Raw genomic sequence first — 22,700 nt, forward strand, 5'->3', positions numbered from 1 at the left:
AACATGAATAGTTCTCGGGAGGCCAACCGACGATCGAAGAATGACATGGATCGATTGATTAAAACTGTATTTCGACTCCACGTGAGCTCCCTTTCTCTGGACTCTCTTGCTTGATATTTGTCGGCTTTCTGTCGCCCCATCGAGCCGTAGAAATCAGGCCCACGAACAGGGAAGGCACGCACCTTCGAAAAAGTGCGAAGGTGCGAAGGTGCAGGTGTGAAAAGGTGCGGTGCTGCACCTCGAAGGCAAGGTGCGCACCTTTTTTGCCCTTCCCAGCTTTGCGGCCATTTTAGATACAACTTTCTCACACTCACGCTCTCACAACATTGTTGAGAATGAGAAAGTGCATATTCATCGGAATGCCTTAAAAGAGCAAGAGCAATGGAATGACGCTAATATTGGGGTTGTATGTGGAAGTAAAGTGTTTCATGGGTGGGATCCAGGATTGACGACTCGGAGTCGCCGAATGGTTAGGGATGTTTTTTTTTAGCTCAACTTTCTTAACCATCCTTAGCAATGGCGTGAGTGCGAACCCTGAGCCACGGTACAACGATCCTACAAGGCCGCGTACCCTCCATGCCGTTTTCGCCTTCCTCCGCATTCACGTGGAGCACTTGACGCGCTTCACGGCCGACGAAATAAAAGTTCTTGTGGAGAGTACCCTTTCGTCCCCGGCTTGGGGCGTACGGGTGAGAAATCACACTGCCGAAGCTCGTGGATGTTTTCTTTCCCACCCTTCAGACGGTTGAGGATGCTTTTCGCGTCCTCTGCGTCTGCGCGGGTTTCGATGTGATCCCCCCGTGAGTGCATGCGGCCGCCGCTGCTGCTGTGGAAGTCAAGCGAGGCGACGTCCGACAGGTCTATGCCGGCGTGGTCTGCGAGCGCATTGTGCTGGGCGCTTGCAACGCCGAGCGCCATCTTGCTCCGTGAAAGGCGAGAACGGGGCAATCTTTAAAGGTTGTACAGGGTCCGGAGAGCAAGACAAACACCGATGATTTCCCCCATTGTGTTGGTCCTCCGGACCATCTCCCGCTGCTGCTCTCCCAAAGCCGCCTCCTCAATCGAGATCCTTTGCTCTGTAGGGATGGCGTCCATAAATGAGCGGAACGAGCAACCAGAAATGCATGCACGGAAGGGTAAGATGTCCAATCATGGATGTGCGCTTACTTGTTCTTTATCACAGCCACGTGCTGGAAGAGGGTTTCTATTCCACTGGATGCTACCAGGGCTTTCGTGGCGCCAACATCCAACGATGGCGCTATGTAGCCCGCCTCCACCGCCCGGTCCTGTGTCTAGAAGAGGTGCGTCTGGACGTTGTGAGCATGCACGAACACCAAGCGGAGTGGGCCTCGAAACAAAAACGCACCATGTCGTCTCCCCCCGATTGAGTGCGGTTCGCATCGGCCCACTTCTTGCACAGCTGCCACAGGCTCCCGCCCCAAAAGAACACCTTGAAATCCTGCCCATTGGTAAACTTGTATTCATCGACCCACACGATCTGCTCGTGTTGCTTGGGCCGGGGTCGTTCAAAGCTGGACCTTCGATTATGATGCGAAGACCAAGCCAGGACTCAAATTTTGTGGCACTCCGCGCACGGCCAAGTTCCAAGAAGCCCTTGTCCTGTGTACGCTCGTACGTCACGTTTAGGTCACCGCGGAGTAGAGGCGAATTGTGCTTGTGCGCCTCTGCATTGCGTTTGTTGACAAGCTCAGGGGAGACGAAGGGCTTGTAGTAGTCCGGCTCGATGTCGGCGCGGTTAAGGGGGTCGCGTGTACGGACGGGGAGTCTTCCGGCGTTGTCGGAAAGCGTGTTGTGCGTGTTAGGGGTACGAGGTGTTGGTATTCGGGCAACAAGGTACAAGGTATTAGAATTGCGTTTGGGTGGAAGGAGGTGGGAAACGACACATTGACCAAGAAACACTCCCAGGAGGACGTGATGTTCCTCCAATTCTGCATCGGCGAAGTTGATCGCATTGTTGATCTTGCCTTCCTTGTCCGCCGTGTTGCGGGGGTGAAAATTGAGGACATAAACAACGCAGTCGGTGTCGTCTTCTGTGTCCTTCACGTCGTGAAGAGGGCCGGTCATGCCATGGCTAGGGAGGTCCTTCCAGCGTCACCACCAGCTTGGTCCTCCCTTTCGGTCCCCTGGGAGGCATGGCCTTCCACGGCTGAGTGCGTCGTGGCAGCGTCCGCGAAGTTCATCGTGCGTCGACTGTCGAGGAAGGGTAAGGATATTTGAGTATAGAGATGAAAGAACCGGCGAGTGCTTTGATGGGCGTGACCAATCATTCCCGTGGCGCGATATCGGAGCGTAAAATGCCGTAATGTACGAGCGTGTGAAATGTACGTGCTTGGTGGCTTGCATGGAGTCCCTCAGACCCCTCTGGACGTAGATCAGTCGTGGGGGCCAGAAAATACAAGCCCTGGACCACAAAGCCATCTTCCGGCTACAAATACCAAGCAAAAGACCTCCCAGAGTTAGCCATCTATCCTTTGCTCAGATCGTTGTACGTTTTCTGGTTGAACGCTGTTGCGGAGATTACAATCGCAATCCTATGAGATGCGGGCAAGAAATAGAATCGAATATCACCAAAGGTCTGATCAAAGAGGAAACAAAAAAACAACAACGAGCTGTTTTTGTGAATGCACATGATTATTTTCTTGATAGTTTATCTTCATCAGCACTTTCACGACAGGGTAAAACTTTCCTCTTCCTATCTGCTGCTCCCTTTTTGCTTGTCACTCTTGACGGCCCTGAGCCCCGTCCACTTGGCTGTTGTCGCCCAGGTCTCGTAAGGCATCAATGGACTCCGCAAACGCACACCCACCGCCTCCGGTGCCATGACTCGGACCTTACAGTCCAATGCGCCGGTGACAGATATCCACCCTAAGCCAGAGATGACTATGTCAACGGCTGAGGTTTTCCAGCCCGTCCCTTCGATCTCGAAGTCACGAGGTACCCATGGCCCCATGGCCGCTCGGCGTTCCTGCGTGAAGGGCGGCGAGATTAGTTCACCGAGGTGACTGTCCAAAAATTCCCCGGCCCGGTCCGTGGCTGTTTGGTGGAGCTTGACCTCGTTCGAGACGTAGAATGTGAAGAGGAAGGGCCGACCCTCCAGCATGTCCAAGCGGACTAGCCCGCCCAGGAGGACGCTCTTGCCCTCCTTCAGGCGCAGGGTCACGTGGTTGATGCGCTTCTGGGGAATTACTGCCTTGAGCTCTTCCGTGTTCAGCAGCGTGGTGATCTGGTGCGGCAAGATGAGGCCCGGGGTGTCGTAGAGGGAGACCTTGTCCCCCAGGTCCACCTCGATGAAGTCCAAGGTCGTGCCCGGTAAGGCGCTCGTCGTGACCAGAGACCCGCCTTTGCTCTGTTCCCCCTGCTTCTTCTTCTTCTTCCTCTGCGCGTCCCCTCCACTCCGACCCAGCTCAATCAGCCGGTTGATGAAGGTCGACTTGCCCACGTTTGCCGCGCCGATCACGTACAGATCCCGCCTGCGCTGGCGCGCCATTTGCTTCATGGACCGCAGCAAGGGCCGGACGTTGTTCCCCGTCTTGCAGGAGATCAGGTGGATGTCGCGCGTGCTCACGTCCGTCATCCCCACCTTCTCCAGTTCCTGCTTGACCCAGATCCGGACTCGGTCCTGGCTGAAGTCCGCGGGGAGGAGGTCAGCCTTGTTCACGGCCACCAGCACCGGGTTGGAGCCCACGATGCGGGGCAGGTTGTAGAGAAGGGACCCATGGAAGTCAAAGATGTCCACCAGACACACTACGGCGCAGCGTTTCCGTCGCACCACGCTCACCAACTCCCGGAAGCGCTCCGGCGTCAACAGCTCGTTCGCGCTCCACCCCGGGCGCAGGGCGTCCTCCACGTCCCCGTAGTGCTTCAGCTTGTGGCACCGCTGGCAAATTACCGCACGAAATTCTTCCTCCTCCTCCTCCCCTTCCCCCCCTTCTTCCCCTTCCCTTCCCTCTCCCTCCTTCTCTTCCTTCCCCTCCTCGTCGAGGTCAAGATCTACCTCCCCGCCCTGGGCCTCCCTCCCTCTCCCCGCCGCTCTCTCTATTTCAAACTCCTCACGGCTCTTGCCCGACAAAAGCATTTCCACCTCCTCCTCTGCGCTCAGGCCTTGGAACAAATCCCCCTCTTCCCCCCTCGTCTCCGTCTTCTTCCGCAGCGCCCCTGCCGCTGACTTCGAGAGGGGGGGGGCTCCGGCCTCGGCTTTCGGGGAGCGCCTGGTCGCAGCGCCGTCATCTGGGCCTGAAGCCGCTCGTAGACGTCGGGGGGGAGGAAGCCGGGGGAGGATTCATTTTTGGTCTGAAACGCGTTCCCGCAGCCCGGGCACGTCCCGGCCCCCACCACCACCTTGTACTGGAACTTGACGGGCAGGGAGGGCGCCTGGGCCCGGCGCGCTTCCTCCCTTTTCTCCCCCGGGCTCACATCCTCCTCCAAGAACCGCAAACCGCCCCCGTCCATCGGGCCAGGGTCTTCCGCCTCCCCAGACAGCCCCTCCCCGGTGCCCGCGCGCGTGTGCATCCGGGCTACGTAGGGGTTGAAGATATTGCCGGACTCCGCCAGGCGGAGGCGCTCCTCCATCGACACGGGCCGCACTGGGGGAAGGTGAGCGCCGTCCTCCTCCTCTTCGTCCCCCTCGTCAAAGTCTTCCTCCTCCTCCTCCTCGTCAAAGTCTTCCTCCTCCTCCTCCTCGTCAAAGTCCTCCCCCTCCTCCTCCTCCACCATGACCCCCTCGTCGGCCCACTCCTCCTCCTCGCCCTCGTCATCGCTCAGCACGGCCTGTCGGCGCGCTTCCTCGTAGCTCTGGCTATCCAAGCCTCGGATTACCATATCTTTCGGGAACGTGATCCCATCCTCATCCTCATCCTCCACATAGCGGGGTACCTCCGCCCCCAGGGGACTCGCACCCCGCGGCCCATTCTTTCCCACACGGGCCTTTCCGCTCCCCGCGGTACCAGAGGACGACGAAGCGGCCTCCTCCGGTCCCTTTATACTATTCTCAGGGCCTCCATGCGCCCGCCAATTAGGGTTGATGGTCATCGTTCGCTTGACGGGGCGGGAGGGAGGGCGAGAAATGACCCGCGGCCTTCGAATCGAGTCCTTCTCTTCGGAAACCGAGGTCCTCGAGTCGGACAGGGCTGAAAACTCTTCCTCTTCCGCGCTTACGGCTATTTTCCGTCGATTTCGGGGTCCGCGCCCGATTCCTTTGCCTCCTGCGTTGCTTCCTGTCGACGAGATCGATTCTGGTGAGATTCCCTCCCCTTCTGCCTCGTGCTCGCCCTGTCCCGCCCCCGCTTTCCGGGACGCCATGATTGTTGACCGCCTGCACAACGCTGAAATTGGCATTCTTTTTAGCACGTGTCGTTTGGGAGACATAAAGCTGGTGAGTACGGCAGCTCGCGATGGAGCCACTGCTGAACTCCAAACCCGCACTACTCCTTGGAAAGCACCGACACAGGGTAGCTTCATGATGAAGAGCGAGAAAAGAAGCGCTGCAGCGGACGATCTCTTGACCAATGAATGAAAATTTAGGCCACTCAAGTGTGGTGCCATGAAGTTGACCAAAAATTCACAGGGCGAAAAGTAATGTGGTTTGAGTGGCTGAAGTTGCTGTTCGATGGGCAGGAAGAAGCGCAGCCACCGTTGATAAACCCTTTGCCACCAGTTTCACTAATTACAATCCTCCTGTGAATATGTGTGTATAAGATAACAAGAAAATTATGCAAGAAGCACGCAAATCCTTTGTGGTCGGTGAGCATGGCAGGTCGTGACTTCCGGAGGGGCAGAGCCTTGCCTCGGTGGCTTTGCTCTCGCCGACTTCAATGCCCAGCCGTTGTGACAATGTTCGTCGCGGCAAAAATACCACAAGAGCCACGACGGGCTTTTTTTCGTCTTTGGTGAAATTCGTCGCAAGGAAACTACTCGTAAATATTGGGACAAAGCAGCATAGTAATAGTAGGACTGCTTTCGCTCTCGATCATGATCATGTATTTCATACTTTTATCTGAAAATTCAGGCAGATTTTAGATTAAAACACAAAATGTGCCCCGATGAGCCACCATCGTCGAAACAGAAAGAGAGTGTTCCTCCCGTCAGCTCACGTTTTTCATCATATTCTTCAGCTGGATCGACAATAACTATGAATCCGCCACGGCCCGCGCTAGCCCTGTGTGCTGCCAAAACAGCGCCATTGGAAAAAGCCATCGTCAGCAAGAAAGTCACACATCCACTCACACGTGCTTCGTGCATTTCTCATAAAAAGATTTCAGAATCATTGCATCATCCACGTTCTTTGCTTGGTTCTTCCAGACGTGCTGATAATCGTCTATTGTCGACAAAAATGGTCAACAAGGAGCGAACATCCTCTCCGCTTCTGCTCCTGGAGCATCAAAAGGACATCACAAGTACATCGAAGAATACGAGCGAGAATGAAACAATCAAACGACAAACACGTCGAGCATCCTGGGCGCCTTCTCTTGTCATTCCCTCAAGCTCGGGTTCCAACAGTGAAAGTGCGGCGAGTGACCCAAAGTGCTCCGATCCCGGCGCCTGTATTTCGCAAGGACATTCACCGGCTATTCATTCCTCATCACATTCTAGTTTAGTAAATGCTCCATCATGTGGACCTCAGACACGGCAACTTAAAGCGGTCAAGTTGCCTCGGGGGGGCATCTATGTGACTACTTGTGTCGGACCTATCCAAATTGGAATTCCTCCTGAGAGTATCAAAGACTGCCTCAACGCCGGCTTGGCCGTGCCTCGACATTATATCGTGCCTTTACAGCGCTTCAATCGGCGGCTTGGAGGCTCCCTGGGTATCAACGTATGCGAATTCGAATTCCCTGCCTACTACTCCTTCTTCTTTCAGCGACAGTCCCTCAACCTTATCGTTGACTCGATGGACGTAGAGGCCAAGATACGGGCAGTTTTTCAGGAAACTTTATTCGGTCCTATCGATGTAGATCCAAATGTCGATTTCACTCCCGACTACCCCATGGAGAAGCGGCCCGATTTACTGAAGGAGTCTCAATATTTTCGAAATTTTGGCGATACCTTCCTAGAAATGGACATGCTCCTTTCTTTCACGCATTTCGACGACAACAACGTCGCGTTTCTGGAATCAGGTACAGTCGATGGGGCCAAAACAGGCGTGCGCATAACACGAAGCTTCCTACGCGGGGGTGAGTATCATATCGAAGAAGTGCTGCCCTGTCCCGTGGCCTCAAACACGTCGACTTCAACACATTCATCCAAATGTGCTTCACATAATGGGCACAACGAGGGCAACAAACAAAGTTCTCAGTCGACGGAACATTTGCCAGGTACGGCGACGTTTTCTGGCATCGTACAACTTCGTGACCGCGCTTTACGGAGGTCCACGTCCTTGAGCTCGTGTAGTAGCATGGGCAGCCTCACTGGTAGCTTGGGAGCTCAGTCTTTTGTCCCACCTCCTTTCGGGGTAACGGTTTTGGGCTCATCTCATGGTTTTGATTGCAAGGGCTGTACAAGTGGATATGTGCTGTGGATCGGAAGGCGCGGTATCATGATCGATCCCCCTCCCTACTCCTCCTCCCTACTTGAGAAACAGCAGATCCATCCATCCATCATTGACGGTGTCATTCTGACGCATTGTCACGCAGATCACGATGCTGGTACCTTCCAAAAGCTTCTGTGTGAAAAGCGTATTACTTTGTACACCACCGCGACCATATACGAGTCCTTCATCCGCAAGTACTCGGCCTTGTCGGGCATTGACGCGGATTTCCTCAGGTCGACACACCATTTTCGTCCGGTGAAAATCGGCGGTCAGGGAATGCGCTTGCGAGGTGCCTCATTCCGATTCTTCTATTCGCTCCATTCGATTCCGTGCATCGGACTTGAAGTCTTTTTCGCCGACAAGAGCATTGTCTTCAGCGCCGACCACTGCAATGACCCCTCGCGCATCAGGCAAATGCATGAAGAGGGCATCTTGAGTGCAGGCCGGCGCGACGAATTACTGAATTTTCCCTGGAATCATGATCTGATCTTACACGAGGCCGGTGTGCCTCCCATGCATACCCCTCTAGCCACCCTTGAGGCCTTGGACGACGATATTAAGAAGCGGATGTACCTAGTTCACGTTTCAGAGGGAGCGGTTCCAAAGGAATCCAAATTAAAAATCGCACCGGTAGGCGTTAAAAACACGCTGGAGGTACCTGTAGACGTCCCTGAATTTAGTGAGGCCATCTCTGTGTTGGGTCTGATAGGCGACATACATTTATTGACCGATTTGACATTGACTCAAGCGCGCGGCCTGCTGGAGATAGGCTACAAGAGGCGCTATGCTGCAGGGGAGGTCGTGGTGGTCAAGGGATCTATCCCCACGGACTTCTGCGTATTGTCCAGCGGTCTCCTGGAGGTGACTTACCCAGTCGAGGAGGAAGGCCGGTCCGAGGACGAGAAGGCTGCCAACGTCAGGCGTGTGCACTGGTCTGTGGGGGACTACTTCGGCGAGGTTGCTTTTCTTCAGCAAGCGGCAACACCTGTGCAAGAGGAAGTGAGGGCATTGACTGATGTGGAAATTGTCGTTTTTGCTGGATCAGAGCTCCGATATCTCCTGGCCCATGCCCCTATCTCCTCTCGGATGCAGCTTCAAGCCCGTTTTTCCGCGATGTCTCCTTCCACTCTGTCCTACACACGCTTGGAGAGGTTGCTAACGTTCAATTATACACTAAATTCCCTAACTCGTGCGCAAAAGCTAGCATTGGAGAGTCTGGGAGAGACAACCGTGGTAGCAGCGGGCAAATACGTGTGGCAGGCGGGCTCCGAGGCTGCATTCAGCGTAATGGTAGACACAGGATCGTTGACTTACCGAGGTTGCTGTGGACAGCTTATGAAGTCCTTGGGATCGCTATTGTACCGGCGCAAGGGAAGCAATTCTTCGTCTTCGTCATTGGCCGTAGCAAATGTCACTCTCGAATCAGCTTCGCAAGGAATCAGACACGCCGGCGCGACCTCACCGCCGAATCCCTTACCTGCCGCGGACACTGATGACGGCGTTTCGAGTGATGCTTTCCTGGCCCAAGGGGAGGACGCCACCCAGTCTCCTTGTCCACCAGAGTTCACGAAAGGCAATTTCGTCGGGGCCGTGGATCATTCCGCCTTTCTGCCCGGCAAAATCAATTGCCAGAAACGTAGAGCACACGACCTTGTCGCTTTAACAGACGCGGTCCTCCACGTCTTTCATGCTGACAAGATGACTCGGTTTTTCCAGGAGAATCCAGGTGTCCTACTCTGCTTGCTTGATGCCGAATTTGTCTTGTAGGTGGAAGAGCGAGCGACATGTCCTCATCACGAAACTAAGGGGCTAAGGTTTAAAAACGGTACCACTCAAAAGTTAAACGTTATTTTTTCAATTTTTAGACGCTCAGGTTTCAACGGGTGAAATGTTAAGACATTGCAAATACATGCCCTTCGCAAGATTCCAAGCATATCTTTCAATCCTTGGATCCCCTTTCCCCCCTCGACAAACTATGGTAGGGAGTACTGGGGGTGGTGCTGACTGCCACCCAGTGGCGTTCCCTCTTTCTCATCTATAATTTCCCTGAAGACCGACCACATCGACGCAGTACTCGAGAAGTCGTTGTCGATAATGGCAACCAGGAAATAAGTATCGTGGATTTTGTGGATAAGGGCGTTTGAGGCGGACTCGTCGTCGTAGATAGACGCCCAGATTGAGGTCCACAATTGGAAGGCCTCGTTCTTCCATACAAGGAAAGTGTTTGGGTCAAATATCGTCGGCTGCAGGATCTCGCACTGCGGGAATACCCCCCAGGTCAAAGCTGTCGCCTTTTTGGAACCATTGGAATAGGTGTTGCCGGCCACATCCACCGCGTAGTAATGCAAATTTGGTTTTTTCTCACAGAGCTCCATCAACAATTTCAAGTTCTCTTGCGACGTGAAGCATTCCACGTACGCCTTTTGATACACCCGTCCCCCTGCCCCCCCCCATCCAAAGACCGCGTCGTCGCTGAGCGCGCCATTCACGGCCGGCTGGCTGTTGATGGTCAGGAAGCCCGCCTTGTTGATCTTGACCAGGTCCGCGCTGATCGTCCCAGTCTCCGCCTGCAAGGGCACTTCGCACCACGGCAACAGGGGGATCTCGGCTCGGACGTACTTGATGAAGGCCTCGAAGACCTCCACGTCCTTCAAGGGGGCCTCCCCCCACATGGCCCGTCGGTCTTCCCGCGATCCCAACGAGGTGTCGACGAACTGGTAGTCGCTGAGCTCCCCGAAGGCCGGCGAGCGCCCGTCCCCCCACCGCCCGTTCGGAAATTCGTCCCACTCCTCCGTCCGCGACAAGTACGACTTAGGCCGGTTCGCCCAATTGATGGGCCGCACGTCCTCCCCCGCGCGAGAGCTCAGCTTGGAGGACCGCCAGGGGAACTGCCGGCGGATCGAGGCCGTGGCGGTCAGCCCCAGGGACTCGAGGATCAAGCGGACGGACTTCTCCAGGTTCAGGGTGTAGAAATGGATGAGGTTCGGGGTGACATCCGCGTCCAAAAGCCGCCGGCAGAGCTTGGTCAAGAAGCTCACCCCCCACCGACGAACCGCTTCCTCGTCCTCCTTGATGGGTGCCAGTTGCTCCCACATCTCCGCCGGGACGCGGGTCCGGCAGAAAGAGGTCATGCGCCGAAATAAGGTGTAATTTTGGATGGGCATGACGCCTGGGACGATGGGGCAGGTAATACCCGCGGCACGGCACCGAGCCACGTAGTCCAGGTACACCTCCACGTCATAAAAAAACTGCGTGACAATGAAATCTGCGCCAGCGTCAATTTTCGCCTTCAAATGCTCAATCTCCTTGTCAAGGTCGACGCCTGTTGCTCCCTCCCCCTCGTCCGCGAGCCCCTCCCTCTGATGACCCTCCGGGTGCCCGCCAACCGCCACACAGAAGTGGTCTCCATGCTCCTCCCGGATCAGGCGCACCAAGTCAATCGCGTACCCGAGGCCACCCTTACAACTTTCCCAGGAGGAGGCCCCTTTTGGAGGATCGCCTCGTAAGGCAAGTATATTTTGTATGCCTGCTTGTCGGGCAGCGTTCAGGATAGATTTGAGCGCCTCCACGTCCAAATTCGTGCACGTCAAGTGCATCAGCACCTCCTGCCCAAGGTACCGTTGGGCATTTGCCGCGATCTGCAGACTTAGATCCGCGGTACTGCCGCCTGCCCCCCATGTGATGTCAATGTAAAGGGGCTCCAACGAGGCCAGTCGGTCGATTCGCATGTATAAATTCTCGACACCTGCGGCGGTCTTGGGAGGGAAAAACTCAAACGAACAGAAGGTGGGCGGCTTCTGATGAGGATTGAGGGCAGCGGCTTCCTCGGCCTGTTTCATGACATGTGCAGGTTTTATAACGATTCATGAACGAAATGGAGTGCGAGATGACCACGGGAGGACTCAGGGTAGGGTGTATGGACTTAGAGTAGGGTGTATGGAAGTGCAGCACTAGGATCGAGCATCAACGGACCTCTTTGATCTTGTCGATTATCTTCATGACCACGGGATAGACGAAAAAGGCTCAGTGAATCTGCTGCCTCCTTGAAGTTTCTCTGCTTTTTTTAATGCGGAGTGTGCTCGATTGGAGACCTCGTACAGTCCCAGAGCGCCCGGGGATACTTGCGGCGACTCCTCTGGCTGCTTCTAGTGTGTTCTCCTCTCTTACACTCGTTCCTTCCAAACCTGGGTTTGACGAGGTACAAAGAAATGCCGAAGGAAATTAGAAGACTCGATTGACACGATGTGGATTTTTAGAGCTGAATCAAGGTGCCAATGTCCCGTTAGTATGACTGCCGTCGATTCGGACGTCGTCTGGGAGAGCAGCGGCAGGCGGCGAGCGAGCGAGCAAAAAGAGCACTCACAAGCTTTATGACATCTTGTGCCCATTTGGCATGGCTGCATGTATGTCATGCATCTTCATGACGTAGCTCAGGCCGGACATGGTGATGTGTCGTCCGCGTTGATTTGCGCCAAGATATCTTTTCCTCCAGAGCACTTTCTCTGCTCGGAGGCATGTGCTGCAGCCCCCAGCATTGTCCTCAAGCTCCGAGGGCAAAACGCCTGACTCGGACTGGGGAAGGGTAAGACCGTAAGGATATCTTTGCACTGGCAATTGGACAAGAGGCTAGGGGCTTGATCGGTCTGGCCTTGTCAGTGTCTGACCAGAAGCGTGCCTCTAATTGTAATATGGTATAGCCTTCTCCTATCTAACCAACCTAAAAATGGTCAAATCTCATATTCATTGCGTGTTTCTGTCTGGGGCGATGTAGTCCTTTAAGCATCGTTATATGAGCCGTATGCACTTGTCGGAAGCAGTCGGGGGAAAAAAGTTGTGCAGACCGACCTGTCAGAGCCATATTGCCTGTATACAGGGAATTTCATCTTACCCTTCGTCCTCCCCATCGTATAACCTTCCAAAGGGATGTCGACCGTCCCCAGGGCAAGCCTTCGTTTCACGCGGACACTGCGCGGGCCTGGGCAGCGTCAGATCAGGGGCCGCAACTCGACCCCGCGGTCTCAATCTCGGCACGCGCTTACGTACCATTCATCTTTGACTGCCGGCATCGCCTCCTGGGGCCCTGTCGTAAGGCACGCTGCCTCGCTGGCACCTTTGGCATGCAACGGCCTACCCCGACCCTCTGCCTGTCGCTGCTCATTCTCCTCCACATCCACCCAGGATGTGCCACCCTTGCCGCACATGGGGGGCCGGCCCTCCGACGAGGAAATGGCGGCTGAGGACGCGGCGGCGGCGGCGGAAATGGAAGAGAGTCACATGAAGGACGGCTTGGCTATCAAGATGGCGACTTCCAGCTTCACGGGGAGAAGGAGGTGGGTCCGAATCACCGTTGTTGCCTAAGCATACCCTTTGGGTGGACGGGGAGGCTCCCTGTTCACGGGGCTCGTGGAAGGTGTTGCCCGCGAAGGGAAGACGAGCAGGGAGCTAGCGCCTGACCAGCGTCCGCCTCCTCCCATTCACCCAGGTTCTACAAGACGGTGGGAGTGCGCCCCTCCTTGGACCCCTCTGGGCGACAGGTCCACCACTACGAGGTCACCCTGGACGGCTACCCCCTCAAGACCCCCGGCACCGAGAAAGCCTACCGCCTCCCTACCGAGGGGCTGGCGCTGGCAGTGGCCCTGGAGTGGGACCAGCAGGTCACGTACAAAGGGGTGGAGCCTACCTACATGCCCCTCACGGGCATCGCCACCATTGCCTTGGACGAAATCGTCTTCAGCCGGCACTCCACCATTGACCGCTGCCTCCGTTATTTGGCCACAGATACAGTTTGCTACTGCTTCCCCGAGGAGGAGGACGATCATAAGCTGTTGCGACGACAGCAGAAGACCTGGGAGCCCTTACTCGGCTGGCTCCGAGACGAATTTGGGGTGCACATCACCAAGCCCGCGCATATGCTGGATGTCTGCCACAACAGCCCGGAAACGCTTCAAAAGGTGAGGATAATGCTCCAGGAGATGGACCCGTTCACGCTAGCGGCCTTCCTCTCCCTCGTACTTGACCTGAAAAGCGTGATCACGGCGCTGGCCCTCGTCTTCAGACACGTGACCGTGGAGGAAGCCTGCCAAGCGAGCGCGCTGGAGGAGGCCCATCAAAAGGCCGCCTGGGGCTCCGTTGACCTCTATCACGAGCTTGAAGAGACGGTTCTGTACACGCAGACGGCAGCGGCGTCGTCGTTTTTGTGGTTGTTGCACGAAGAAGAGGCGGGGGACTCAAAGGAACTGGGAAAGAATGCAGGAGTGATGCCGCATGTGGAGTTGAAGGCTCGGGTCAAGGCGAGACTTAAAAAGGAATTTCCGGACAGCACGCCCGAGTAGGCGTGTCTAGGAAAAGAAAACAAGAGGTCACGTGTGAAATATTTCTCTAAGCTCCTCATCCTTGCGAGGCCCACAGCCTTCTCGCTGGTTTACCGATTCGCTACTTGGTCCTCGAACACGGTACCGCTCGCTTTTGTGGTTAGTGAGACATAAGACTGACCTCGCACGATCGCAACTAGAGGAAATTATACTCCAGAAGGGACACTACGCGTATAATTATTCACTCATATTTTTAACATGCAGCAAAGGTCATTAATTGAAATTGGAACATAGGAATCGCGTGCAATTTATCCTCCATGTAACATACTCAACATGGCATTTAGTTAATCGATTAAGGGAATAAAAGAAGCGTACATTGTATGTGTGATGAAATAAATGTTGCCAAAGCAGGCGCATCGGACAATTAATCGCTCTCAGCCTGTTCATCGATTAATTATAACCATTTCGTGGCGACCTAATACTTAAACTCTGGGAACCCCCCTTCACGGGTCTCACGAGTCCGTCCAACTAGCAACGTCACTGTTTTCTCGCGCGCAGAGAGGCAGACCCTCTTTTCGTGAGCAGGCACATTGCAGAGGCTCGTAACAAAAGCATTACGGCATTACATGCCATCAAACTCCTCCAGATCATGAACATTAAGTTGAATGATAGATACATGTTATTTTCATCTATTAACGAGAATTTTGTGACGTTCGACCGAACACAATACGCGGTACCGCGTTCAAGGATCTCCCCGCTACCACTAAACAAAGATACATACGTTTGAAACAGTTTTTGTGTCGAGCCTTTCACGGCTCTATCTATCCTTCGATCATAGTTATAAAAATGATTTCATTTTATTATGAGATACATGTCTTTTGACGACTGGGCTCATATTCCTGGAAACGTATGGCGGGGAAGTGAGTCGGTTCACCTCCTCATCCTTATGCTCCCTCCTTACATTAAACCCTGCAGTCGAGCATGGCTAAATCTGCTAGGTCTAAGAGCCGCAAGCACTGGGCATCAGAGCGTAGGCGGACGCTGGGTGTACCCGTGGAGACTAAACAACTGATGGAGCAGTCCCAGCGCTTGGCGGCAAACCTATCGAAACAGACATCACAGCCCTCAATTATGAAACTCAAATCTGTTTTCAAGCGCCCTGGGAGTAATTCTTATGCCATGTCCGTGCAGCGACGCTTGGCCATAAGTCGTAAGCGCAAAAGCGGCACCGAAGGTAAGCACAAGGCGTCCGCAGTGGAAAGAGAAAGTGAAGGGGAGATGGAGACTGTTGAGAGCGCGGGCGCCGTGTCTGAGGATCCAGTGGAGGAAGTGGATGGCATGGAGGTGGTACCCGGAAAAAGGCCCACTGGCAAAGCGCGAATCGTTTCACGCTTCAAGAAATCGGGACAGGCGTTCAGTGCTAAGAAGCAAAAACGCGTGAAGTCCTGATACAGGAGATGGAAATGTGTAAAAAAATAAAGGCTTTGCACTGGAGGCTGACCCTTTGCATTTTAAGTGCGTCTGTAACGAAAGGAAAAGCAAAAGATCACTACCTGGGTAGTAGTCAAGAGAAACATTGTCGTTAAAATAATTTCTGTCGCGTGTTAAAGCGTCGGAAAGGATCGTTCAGTTTCTCGTGCTTCTACGCTTTTTCGTACCAATTTCTTCCTCGCGCCTGTTTCTTATCCTTCGCCGCGCGCTCAACGACAAGCCACTACAAGCAAGCTAGCATGACTTGCCGACTTGGGCTCTAAATTCGCTATTACGTCGTACATTACAGACTCTGTTCGAGGCCTGCGCGAGGCGTCGCGCCCCTTCTGCCCCCCACTCCACCCACCGGGTCTCCGGCATTCTTCCCTTTCTTCATACTTTTTGCTCACGGCCCATGGCCGCAATACACGGTGCATCCGGTAGCCTCCATCCGCGCCATCCGCCCTTCCGAGTCCATGGTCCCGTGGGCCGCCTCCCGGGCCACACGGCAGGTACTTTACGGACCCCTACAGCCTCCGCCGGCGCTTCCTCATCCTCCTCACACCTTCATCGCGCCCATCAGCTCCAACCGACCGGCGCCACCTATCTCGCCGTCGGGGATTTCCTCGTCGGCCGCCACCTTACTGTAGGACAGGCCCTCAAAGCCCCTCCGTAGCCCGCTGTGACTGCTGCTCATTCCAGCCCTACCGCCTTGCTGCAGAGACATCCGGCGCTTCAACTCGGTGTAGGCAATGACGCCGCCCAAGGCGATCAGGATGCCGACGACGGCGCGGGCGTTGGACTTGTACTTGAACACCACGAAGCCAAGCACCAAAATGAGGATGGTCTTGAGGTGCCCCAGCACCTGGTAGGTGAGGGGAGACGTCTTGCCTAGCACTAGGTAGTTGGAGATGTTGACGCCCAGGGCGAGGACGCAGGAGGAGAGGACGTGGTTGAGGAGGGAGAGGGAGAACGAGGTCTGGACCAGGTAGCGGACGTTGTCGAAGAAAGGGATCATGAGGAAGGAGCCGGCCGCGATGAGGGGCGACGAGTGGTAGAGGAGCTGGAGGGCGTCGCAGTCCAGCTGCTTCTGGTAGGTGGATGTGAAGATTTGGGCCAGGGAGGTGAAGAGGACGGCCAGGGCGGCGAAGGCGGTACCCACTAGGTTGACGCTCACGTCGTTCACGGTCGCGATGCCCACCCCGATCGTGATGGGAATCAGCGTGACAAGGACGGGGCCTGGGACTGTTTTGCCATAGAAGGCACGCTCAAGGGCGATCGTCACAGGGATGCAAGCTAGCTTAGAGAGCTGGTAGAAGCCAACGGAATTATGCGCCAGATTCAAATTCATGAAGGCGACAGAGCCCAAGGAGCCCAGGGCTACGGGGAGGACGCCGCGGATAGGGGCCGGTTTGTAGTTGAAGAATCCGAGGTGGAGGAGGACGGAGCACCCCAGGTAGGTGAAGACGAAGTGGGTGAAGGAGAGGAAGATCATGAAATTGAAGGCGTCGACGGCGACGATGTACTTGTTCATGATCACCACACCCACGACAGAGCCCACGTTGCCGAACATGGCGAATATTGTCGTCATATCCAACATCTGAGTGATGGTAGGTAAAGTGGCGAGGGAGAGTAGTCTGGTGAGTGTAATCATGAGGCTAGGTGGCGGGCTGCAAGAGAGATCGAGTGAATCTGCACGCCGATGCTGAAGTATATCATCCCAGCCAGCGGCCCCGCGCATGACACTTCATAATTTTATATGAAGCTATAGTTAGAGCATCTTTGCTGGCTCTATTTCAGCCATTGCGTGAGCTTTAAAAGCCATAGCGGAAACGGACTCTACCCGCCTCCCACGGGTGGTACAGGCCTCTCGTGGATTCAAAGACAATCTCGTCCCCTCCACACGATACGTTCTACCCAACGCAACAAGTATCTGACTTACCTTTTCGATTATTGTTTAATTTGAAATCACAACTTTTAGTGCTCGATGCGGGGTGCACGAACTTTTCACACGATAGTATGACAACGCTGCAGCCCCGTACGCTACAACAGGCGATGAAACGAGGTAGTGTCAACCACTTGCGCCAGCCCCTACCTGTATTTATGTATGCGATTGTGTCCGTCAATAACTGTTCGCTAAAACGTCGTTGAAAAAGCTAGGCGCATGCATCCAAAAATGCCCTAGGTTTTTCAAATGCGCCAATCAGAAGAAGGAGCCTCGTCGGCGTAGAAGTTCCCGCAGGCGCGCCTGCGCTTTGCCTTTATCACGCCTGATCATGCTTTCTTTCCGTGAAAACATGCGCACATGTGACTTCCATCATTATGGATCCTCTTGACCTTTTCCCGTCAGGCGCATTGTGTCGTATTCGCTCCTTTCCGATTTTCCTCCGGATTGGCCCACGCCCCGGCTCGGCGGTTTCCCCGCCCTGAACCAAGCCCGCTCCCAACACCCATACACTTTGTTGCCCTTTGGCGTGTCCCATCCGTGCTTTTGTCCCAAATACGACCCGAGTCATGCTCAAAGATGATTTTGAAACCCCGCGGACATGTTAGGTTGGGTGGTTTCGCACCTTTAGTCGAAATCAGGGAGCTTTGAGTGATTCTCATTTACGTAAAATTTCTGGGCAGAGGCCGATTTTTGTCTGGTTCTCTTCTCCCTCTGATAGCTACCCTTTACATTCGATGTAACCAAATAAAAAAATATCAATAGACATTTTATTTCTAATCAATACAAAAAAATGTAGTCTGTCGTTGTTTGCAGCGAGGAAAAAGTACCAAACGCGTTTGCACTCCAGGAAGGTACTGTCTTTCACCCCATGCTGCACAACAAAATGACCCGAAAATTACGGTTGGGACTCGTTGTGCAATCTTCAAAAAGCATAGCAGGGGTGATCACTCAGCTACGTATCCTATTTGTACAGCATTATGGCAATTATGCGCGAAAATTTACGCTGAAAAGCTACAAACGACGAAAAATTCAGGAATGAGTAAATGGGTATGTAAAAGGCTTTCAAAGCCTGCGAGGGAAGATATACTGCATGAAGCACGTCATGGCACCGTTTCCAACAAATGCGCACAAACATAGAAGAATAAAATTTTCAAAAGTAAGAGCACTGCCAGCTGCTAGTGATCGACTACACATCTCGACTTTTCCATCTTAGCCTTTGATCGCAAAATGACTTCCAACCCCCATTTTCTCCTTACAAACTATCCTTGCATTCATCAAACGGCCCGACGAACCTCGAAAAATTTGGAAATGATAGATATTTGCCAAACAGCCATTCCAACCAGGACAACTGCTTCCACTACCGTCCAAATCAGTACTCGGGAGCCAATGCTTTCCATCGTCGAGGCATGCAGATCCTCACGCTGTCGCATGTAGCTTTGATGATCCATCACATTGGTCAAACCTTTCGTGAGAGAATTTCCGAGTTCTATCAGGCGCCGGATGCTCTGCTCGCTTGCTATCGCCTCGTCTACTAGCACGTCCGTCCGAAACGAGAAGCCCACCAATCGAGGTATCCCATCGTCAGCCCGCCCTCTTGCACCATTACTTATACACAAGGTATGATCCCCGTTCTCCTCGGCCTCGAAAGAAAATGTTTCCTCAGACTTGTCTGCTGCTCGCCACAAAAGCTTCCCATCAGGGCCTTCGACGGTCACTTCCACAGGGGCATAGCTGCCCCCCGTCAGTACCTCGAAATTACCTAAGAAATCATCGCCTTGAGTAGCCACTGTAATGTAGCATTCTACTGTGCCTGGGGCAACTTCGACGGTGAACGAAGTGGCAGGCTTGAGGAGAAGGATAAGGAGTAGGAGAGAGAGCACGACGAGTAGGCTTCGCGACGGTATTCTTGCAGACCGCCAGAACAAAAATCTCCACATGGGCCCTCACGCTGTTGTAAAGACGATGCGGAAGAGGATCAATAACTTACATGCACTCATGGGTTCGGTGCATAAATTAAAAGCTTGACCAACAGTTCGCTTTCCACGAAAAAGGGGCGAGGGCGGCAAAGTGCCTCCTCGTGCGAGCGATCGGGCTTGGCCTTTGCCGTATAGAAGCAAGCACAAGGACTCCCTCGCACGAACCCGTGTATCGATTCGGACAATATTGTCATAGCATTCTAGGACTCGTGATGGGTAAGACGTGTCATTTTGAAAGTTGCTGCATCTCTTTCACGTGCCTGTAGCAAGAATCAAGCCAACCTCCCCCTGTGCCCCCATAGACGACTTTGCCAGAGTAACCCAATTTCTTTAGTTTTTGTCTTACCCACGCCAGCTTAGAATGTACTTGTAAAAGTTGAGAAAACAATAATCCATGAGACACTTTCCCCCCCCTTCGGAGCCTCACACCCGTGCAGGCCAGGCGTCACTCATACTCGAATTGCGTCCTGATGTTGTTTACAATACCTACATTCCCTTCTACACCAAGACACTTTCGACCCCATTGAAATTATGCACCATCAATCGTGGATGAGACAATTTGTGCGAATGCATTTTTTTCGTACTGTACGCTGAATGGCGCTGCTTTGTATGCCTTGCTTCCTCACTGAGCTGCTTGAGTAAAGCTTCCTCGTCTGCGCGGATGGTGAGAGCCAACAAGCCCAGGAAAACGGCGCACATCATCCACCCTCCCAGGGAGATATTAAATGCTACTAGGCGGCCCCATGAGGGGATCAACAAAGAAACCATGGCCGGCCCTAACCCTTTTCCCAGGTCATCCGCTACCATAAATACCGAAAAAACAGTGCCGCGATTCCGACTTGAGTTCACTTGCATCACAAAGGCGCGAATCAGCGGTCCTGTGAACGCGGCGATTCCTCCACTAAATGCAACGACAGCCGCCACGAAAGTGAAGCCTCCATTGGGCGTGCTGATCGTGTCCTCCTTTGCGTTGATAAGCCAAGCCATGGGGATGATGCCCAGAGCCGTGCTCGCTGCCATCAAGAGCGCGGCCCCTTCCTTCGACCTATTGTACGCCCACTGGCCTAGAACCCCTCCCGCCAGGTTCCCCAGGAAGCAGCCGAGGCCGAAGATGAACATGAGGGCGGTGGCCTTCTCCACCGTCATGCCGCGCTGCTCGTGGAGGAAGTCAGTGAGGAAGGCGCTAGTGACGCCCCAGGGCAGGCACCCCGGCATCGACTGGCAGAAAGCAAGTAGATTGGTTCTAATCACGAGAACGTCCATAAACTTTCGCAGCTGCTGGCTGCATCCCGCATTCAGTCTGGCCAAACTAGGTCCTCGCTCTTCCTCACGATTTTCCTCCTCCCCCCTCTCCTCTCCCCATTCCTCGTCCGCCGCCTCTCCTGCCTCCTCTGGGCGAATCAGGAGGGCTTCGCTTGCGCCTCGGGGTCCCCTCCCCTCCACCGAACCGATATGATGAGAGCGGGGGGGCTCCTCCATGGTCAGCATGACTAGCGCGATCACGAGCAGGGAGGGCAGTGCAATTATGACGAAGGGCATGCGCCAGCCATAGACCGGGCCCACGAAGCCCGCCACGCCCTGGCCTAAGGTGCCGCCAACGCCCATGCTGATCGTGATGAGGGAGGAGGCTAGGGCGCGCTGATCCGGGGTGGTGATGTCGGCGGCCAGGGAGTAGATGAGCGGAAAGGCCCCGCCCACGGCCACGCCCGTCAGGGTCCGGAGGAGGAAGAACTGGTTAAAGCTGACCACCCAGTAGGTGAGGAGGCAGGGGATGATGCCCACTAAGCACGTGCAGACGTACAGGGTTTTTCGGTTCATGACGTCCGCCATCGGACCCACCACGATCGAGACCGCCCCTCCCACCACAAAAAAAGCGAAGGGAATCTGCCCTCCGAGTTTCAGATCGCGCTCAGCGTCGTCAAAGCCCATGTCCCTGGCCACGGCCGTCAGATTCGGGGCCAGCAGGTTTTGGTCCGCGAAGAGGAAGAGGATGGAGGCCGCGAAGAGAAGGAGCGTGAGTTTGCTGGGAGCGGCCGCAGTCTCGGAAGACGTTGTCGCGAAGGAGGACGAGAATGAGGAGGGCCTTGACGACGGGCTCCGACGCCGCACGACTTGTGTTTGCAAGGCCGAAGGTTCGGTGCCCTCCGCCAGGAGACTTCGTTCCTCATGATCGACGGTATAAGAGGGGCTCGCGTCGCTGGTCCTGGGCTCTGGTTGAAAGGACAGGGACGGGTCCACCCCACCCCCTGATACTGAAAGGCCCAACCTGCGGTCTGAGGCAGGCCCTTTTCTTCTTGGGGTCAGGTAGGCCATCTCCATGGCCATGCTCTTGTAGTCCGCGGGGGTGAAGGGACTTGGAAGTGGAAATTCAGTCTCGTCAGTCAGGGCCTCGGACGACGGGAACTGGTGGAGATGATGCTTTGGGAGCGAGGAAGGTGTGCCGGCGGGAGTCTCCTCACCATGAGATGAGAAGGGTCCTGAGAGGGTATTGTACGTCTTTACCATTCATACCGTCGTATATGGCCTGTGGATAAGCATCATCATGACATAAAAGTGGTGAATGTGGCGAAAATGTGGGTGTATTGTGCGGGAGAAAGTCGCACGACTTCCACACTTTTTAGCCCGGTGTTGGATATGTTGGAACGACACATGTTCTTTGCAGTGTACTTCAAAAAGGGACGATCAGAGAAGGGAATCGTGATGCTAAATACACACAGGAAAAGGATTTGTATCTCCAAGCTACGCACTGCCAATGAAGTTTGCTTTGGACAATTACACTGTCGCACCCGGCTGCTGGTGAGGAAGCAGCCGCGCTCAACGTCTTTTTGAATGGGCCGTTGGGCATACTCATGACGGGAGGCGAGCTCGAATATCGCACCGAGACCCACACGTGTTGGCTACGATACAATTGTATAAATGAACAGCACAAGCTTTGCTGAATTTGCACAACTTTTTAATCTTCTTTAGATTTTTGCCAATCATGTAAGCTTCGAAACCTCTTTACCCAAAACCCTTCACCCGTTACTCAACACAGCATGATATAGCTCATACACCTCATCATTCCAGAGTACGAAGACACCCCAAATAACGACAATGCAGATCTGGACACGCAGAAAATATGAGCTGTAGATCATCCAGGCGGCCATCCCATCTGTGCAAGTGTGAGGCGGGAGTACACATATTCTGTAAGCGCGTAACGTAAACATATTCATTACTCTCTATTAATTCAGGAGGAAAATGAAAAGTACCCACCTGTCGCCCACCAATAACGTGGATATGCAAATGATAAACAGACTGACTCCCGTCGGGACCGTCATTGATGACCACTCGGAAACCACCTGGGACTAAACCTTCCTGTTTCGCAACCTGCTGCGCAACGTACAACAAATGGCCTAGCAAGGCCTTGTGGCTCTCTTCCGCTTTGCTTAGGCGAGACAAACCGGCCCTGT

At 54.2% G+C, this 22,700-nt stretch overlaps 1 protein-coding gene across 1 annotated transcript; it reads right to left on the reverse strand.

Annotated features, from left to right (window-relative positions):
• Positions 1-18,458: 18,458 nt before the first annotated feature.
• Positions 18,459-19,230, reverse strand: NGA_2014900 (transmembrane emp24 domain trafficking protein 2). The gene has a single exon (XM_005856300.1). The coding sequence runs from the start codon at positions 19,210-19,212 to the stop codon at positions 18,550-18,552; it is 663 nt and encodes a 220-aa protein (XP_005856362.1). The 5' UTR covers positions 19,213-19,230; the 3' UTR covers positions 18,459-18,549.
• Positions 19,231-22,700: the final 3,470 nt, after the last annotated feature.

The sequence above is a fragment of the Nannochloropsis gaditana genome (genome assembly GCF_000240725.1).
Source record: "Nannochloropsis gaditana CCMP526 unplaced genomic scaffold scaffold008, whole genome shotgun sequence".
NCBI lineage: Eukaryota > Eustigmatophyceae > Eustigmatales > Monodopsidaceae > Microchloropsis > Microchloropsis gaditana.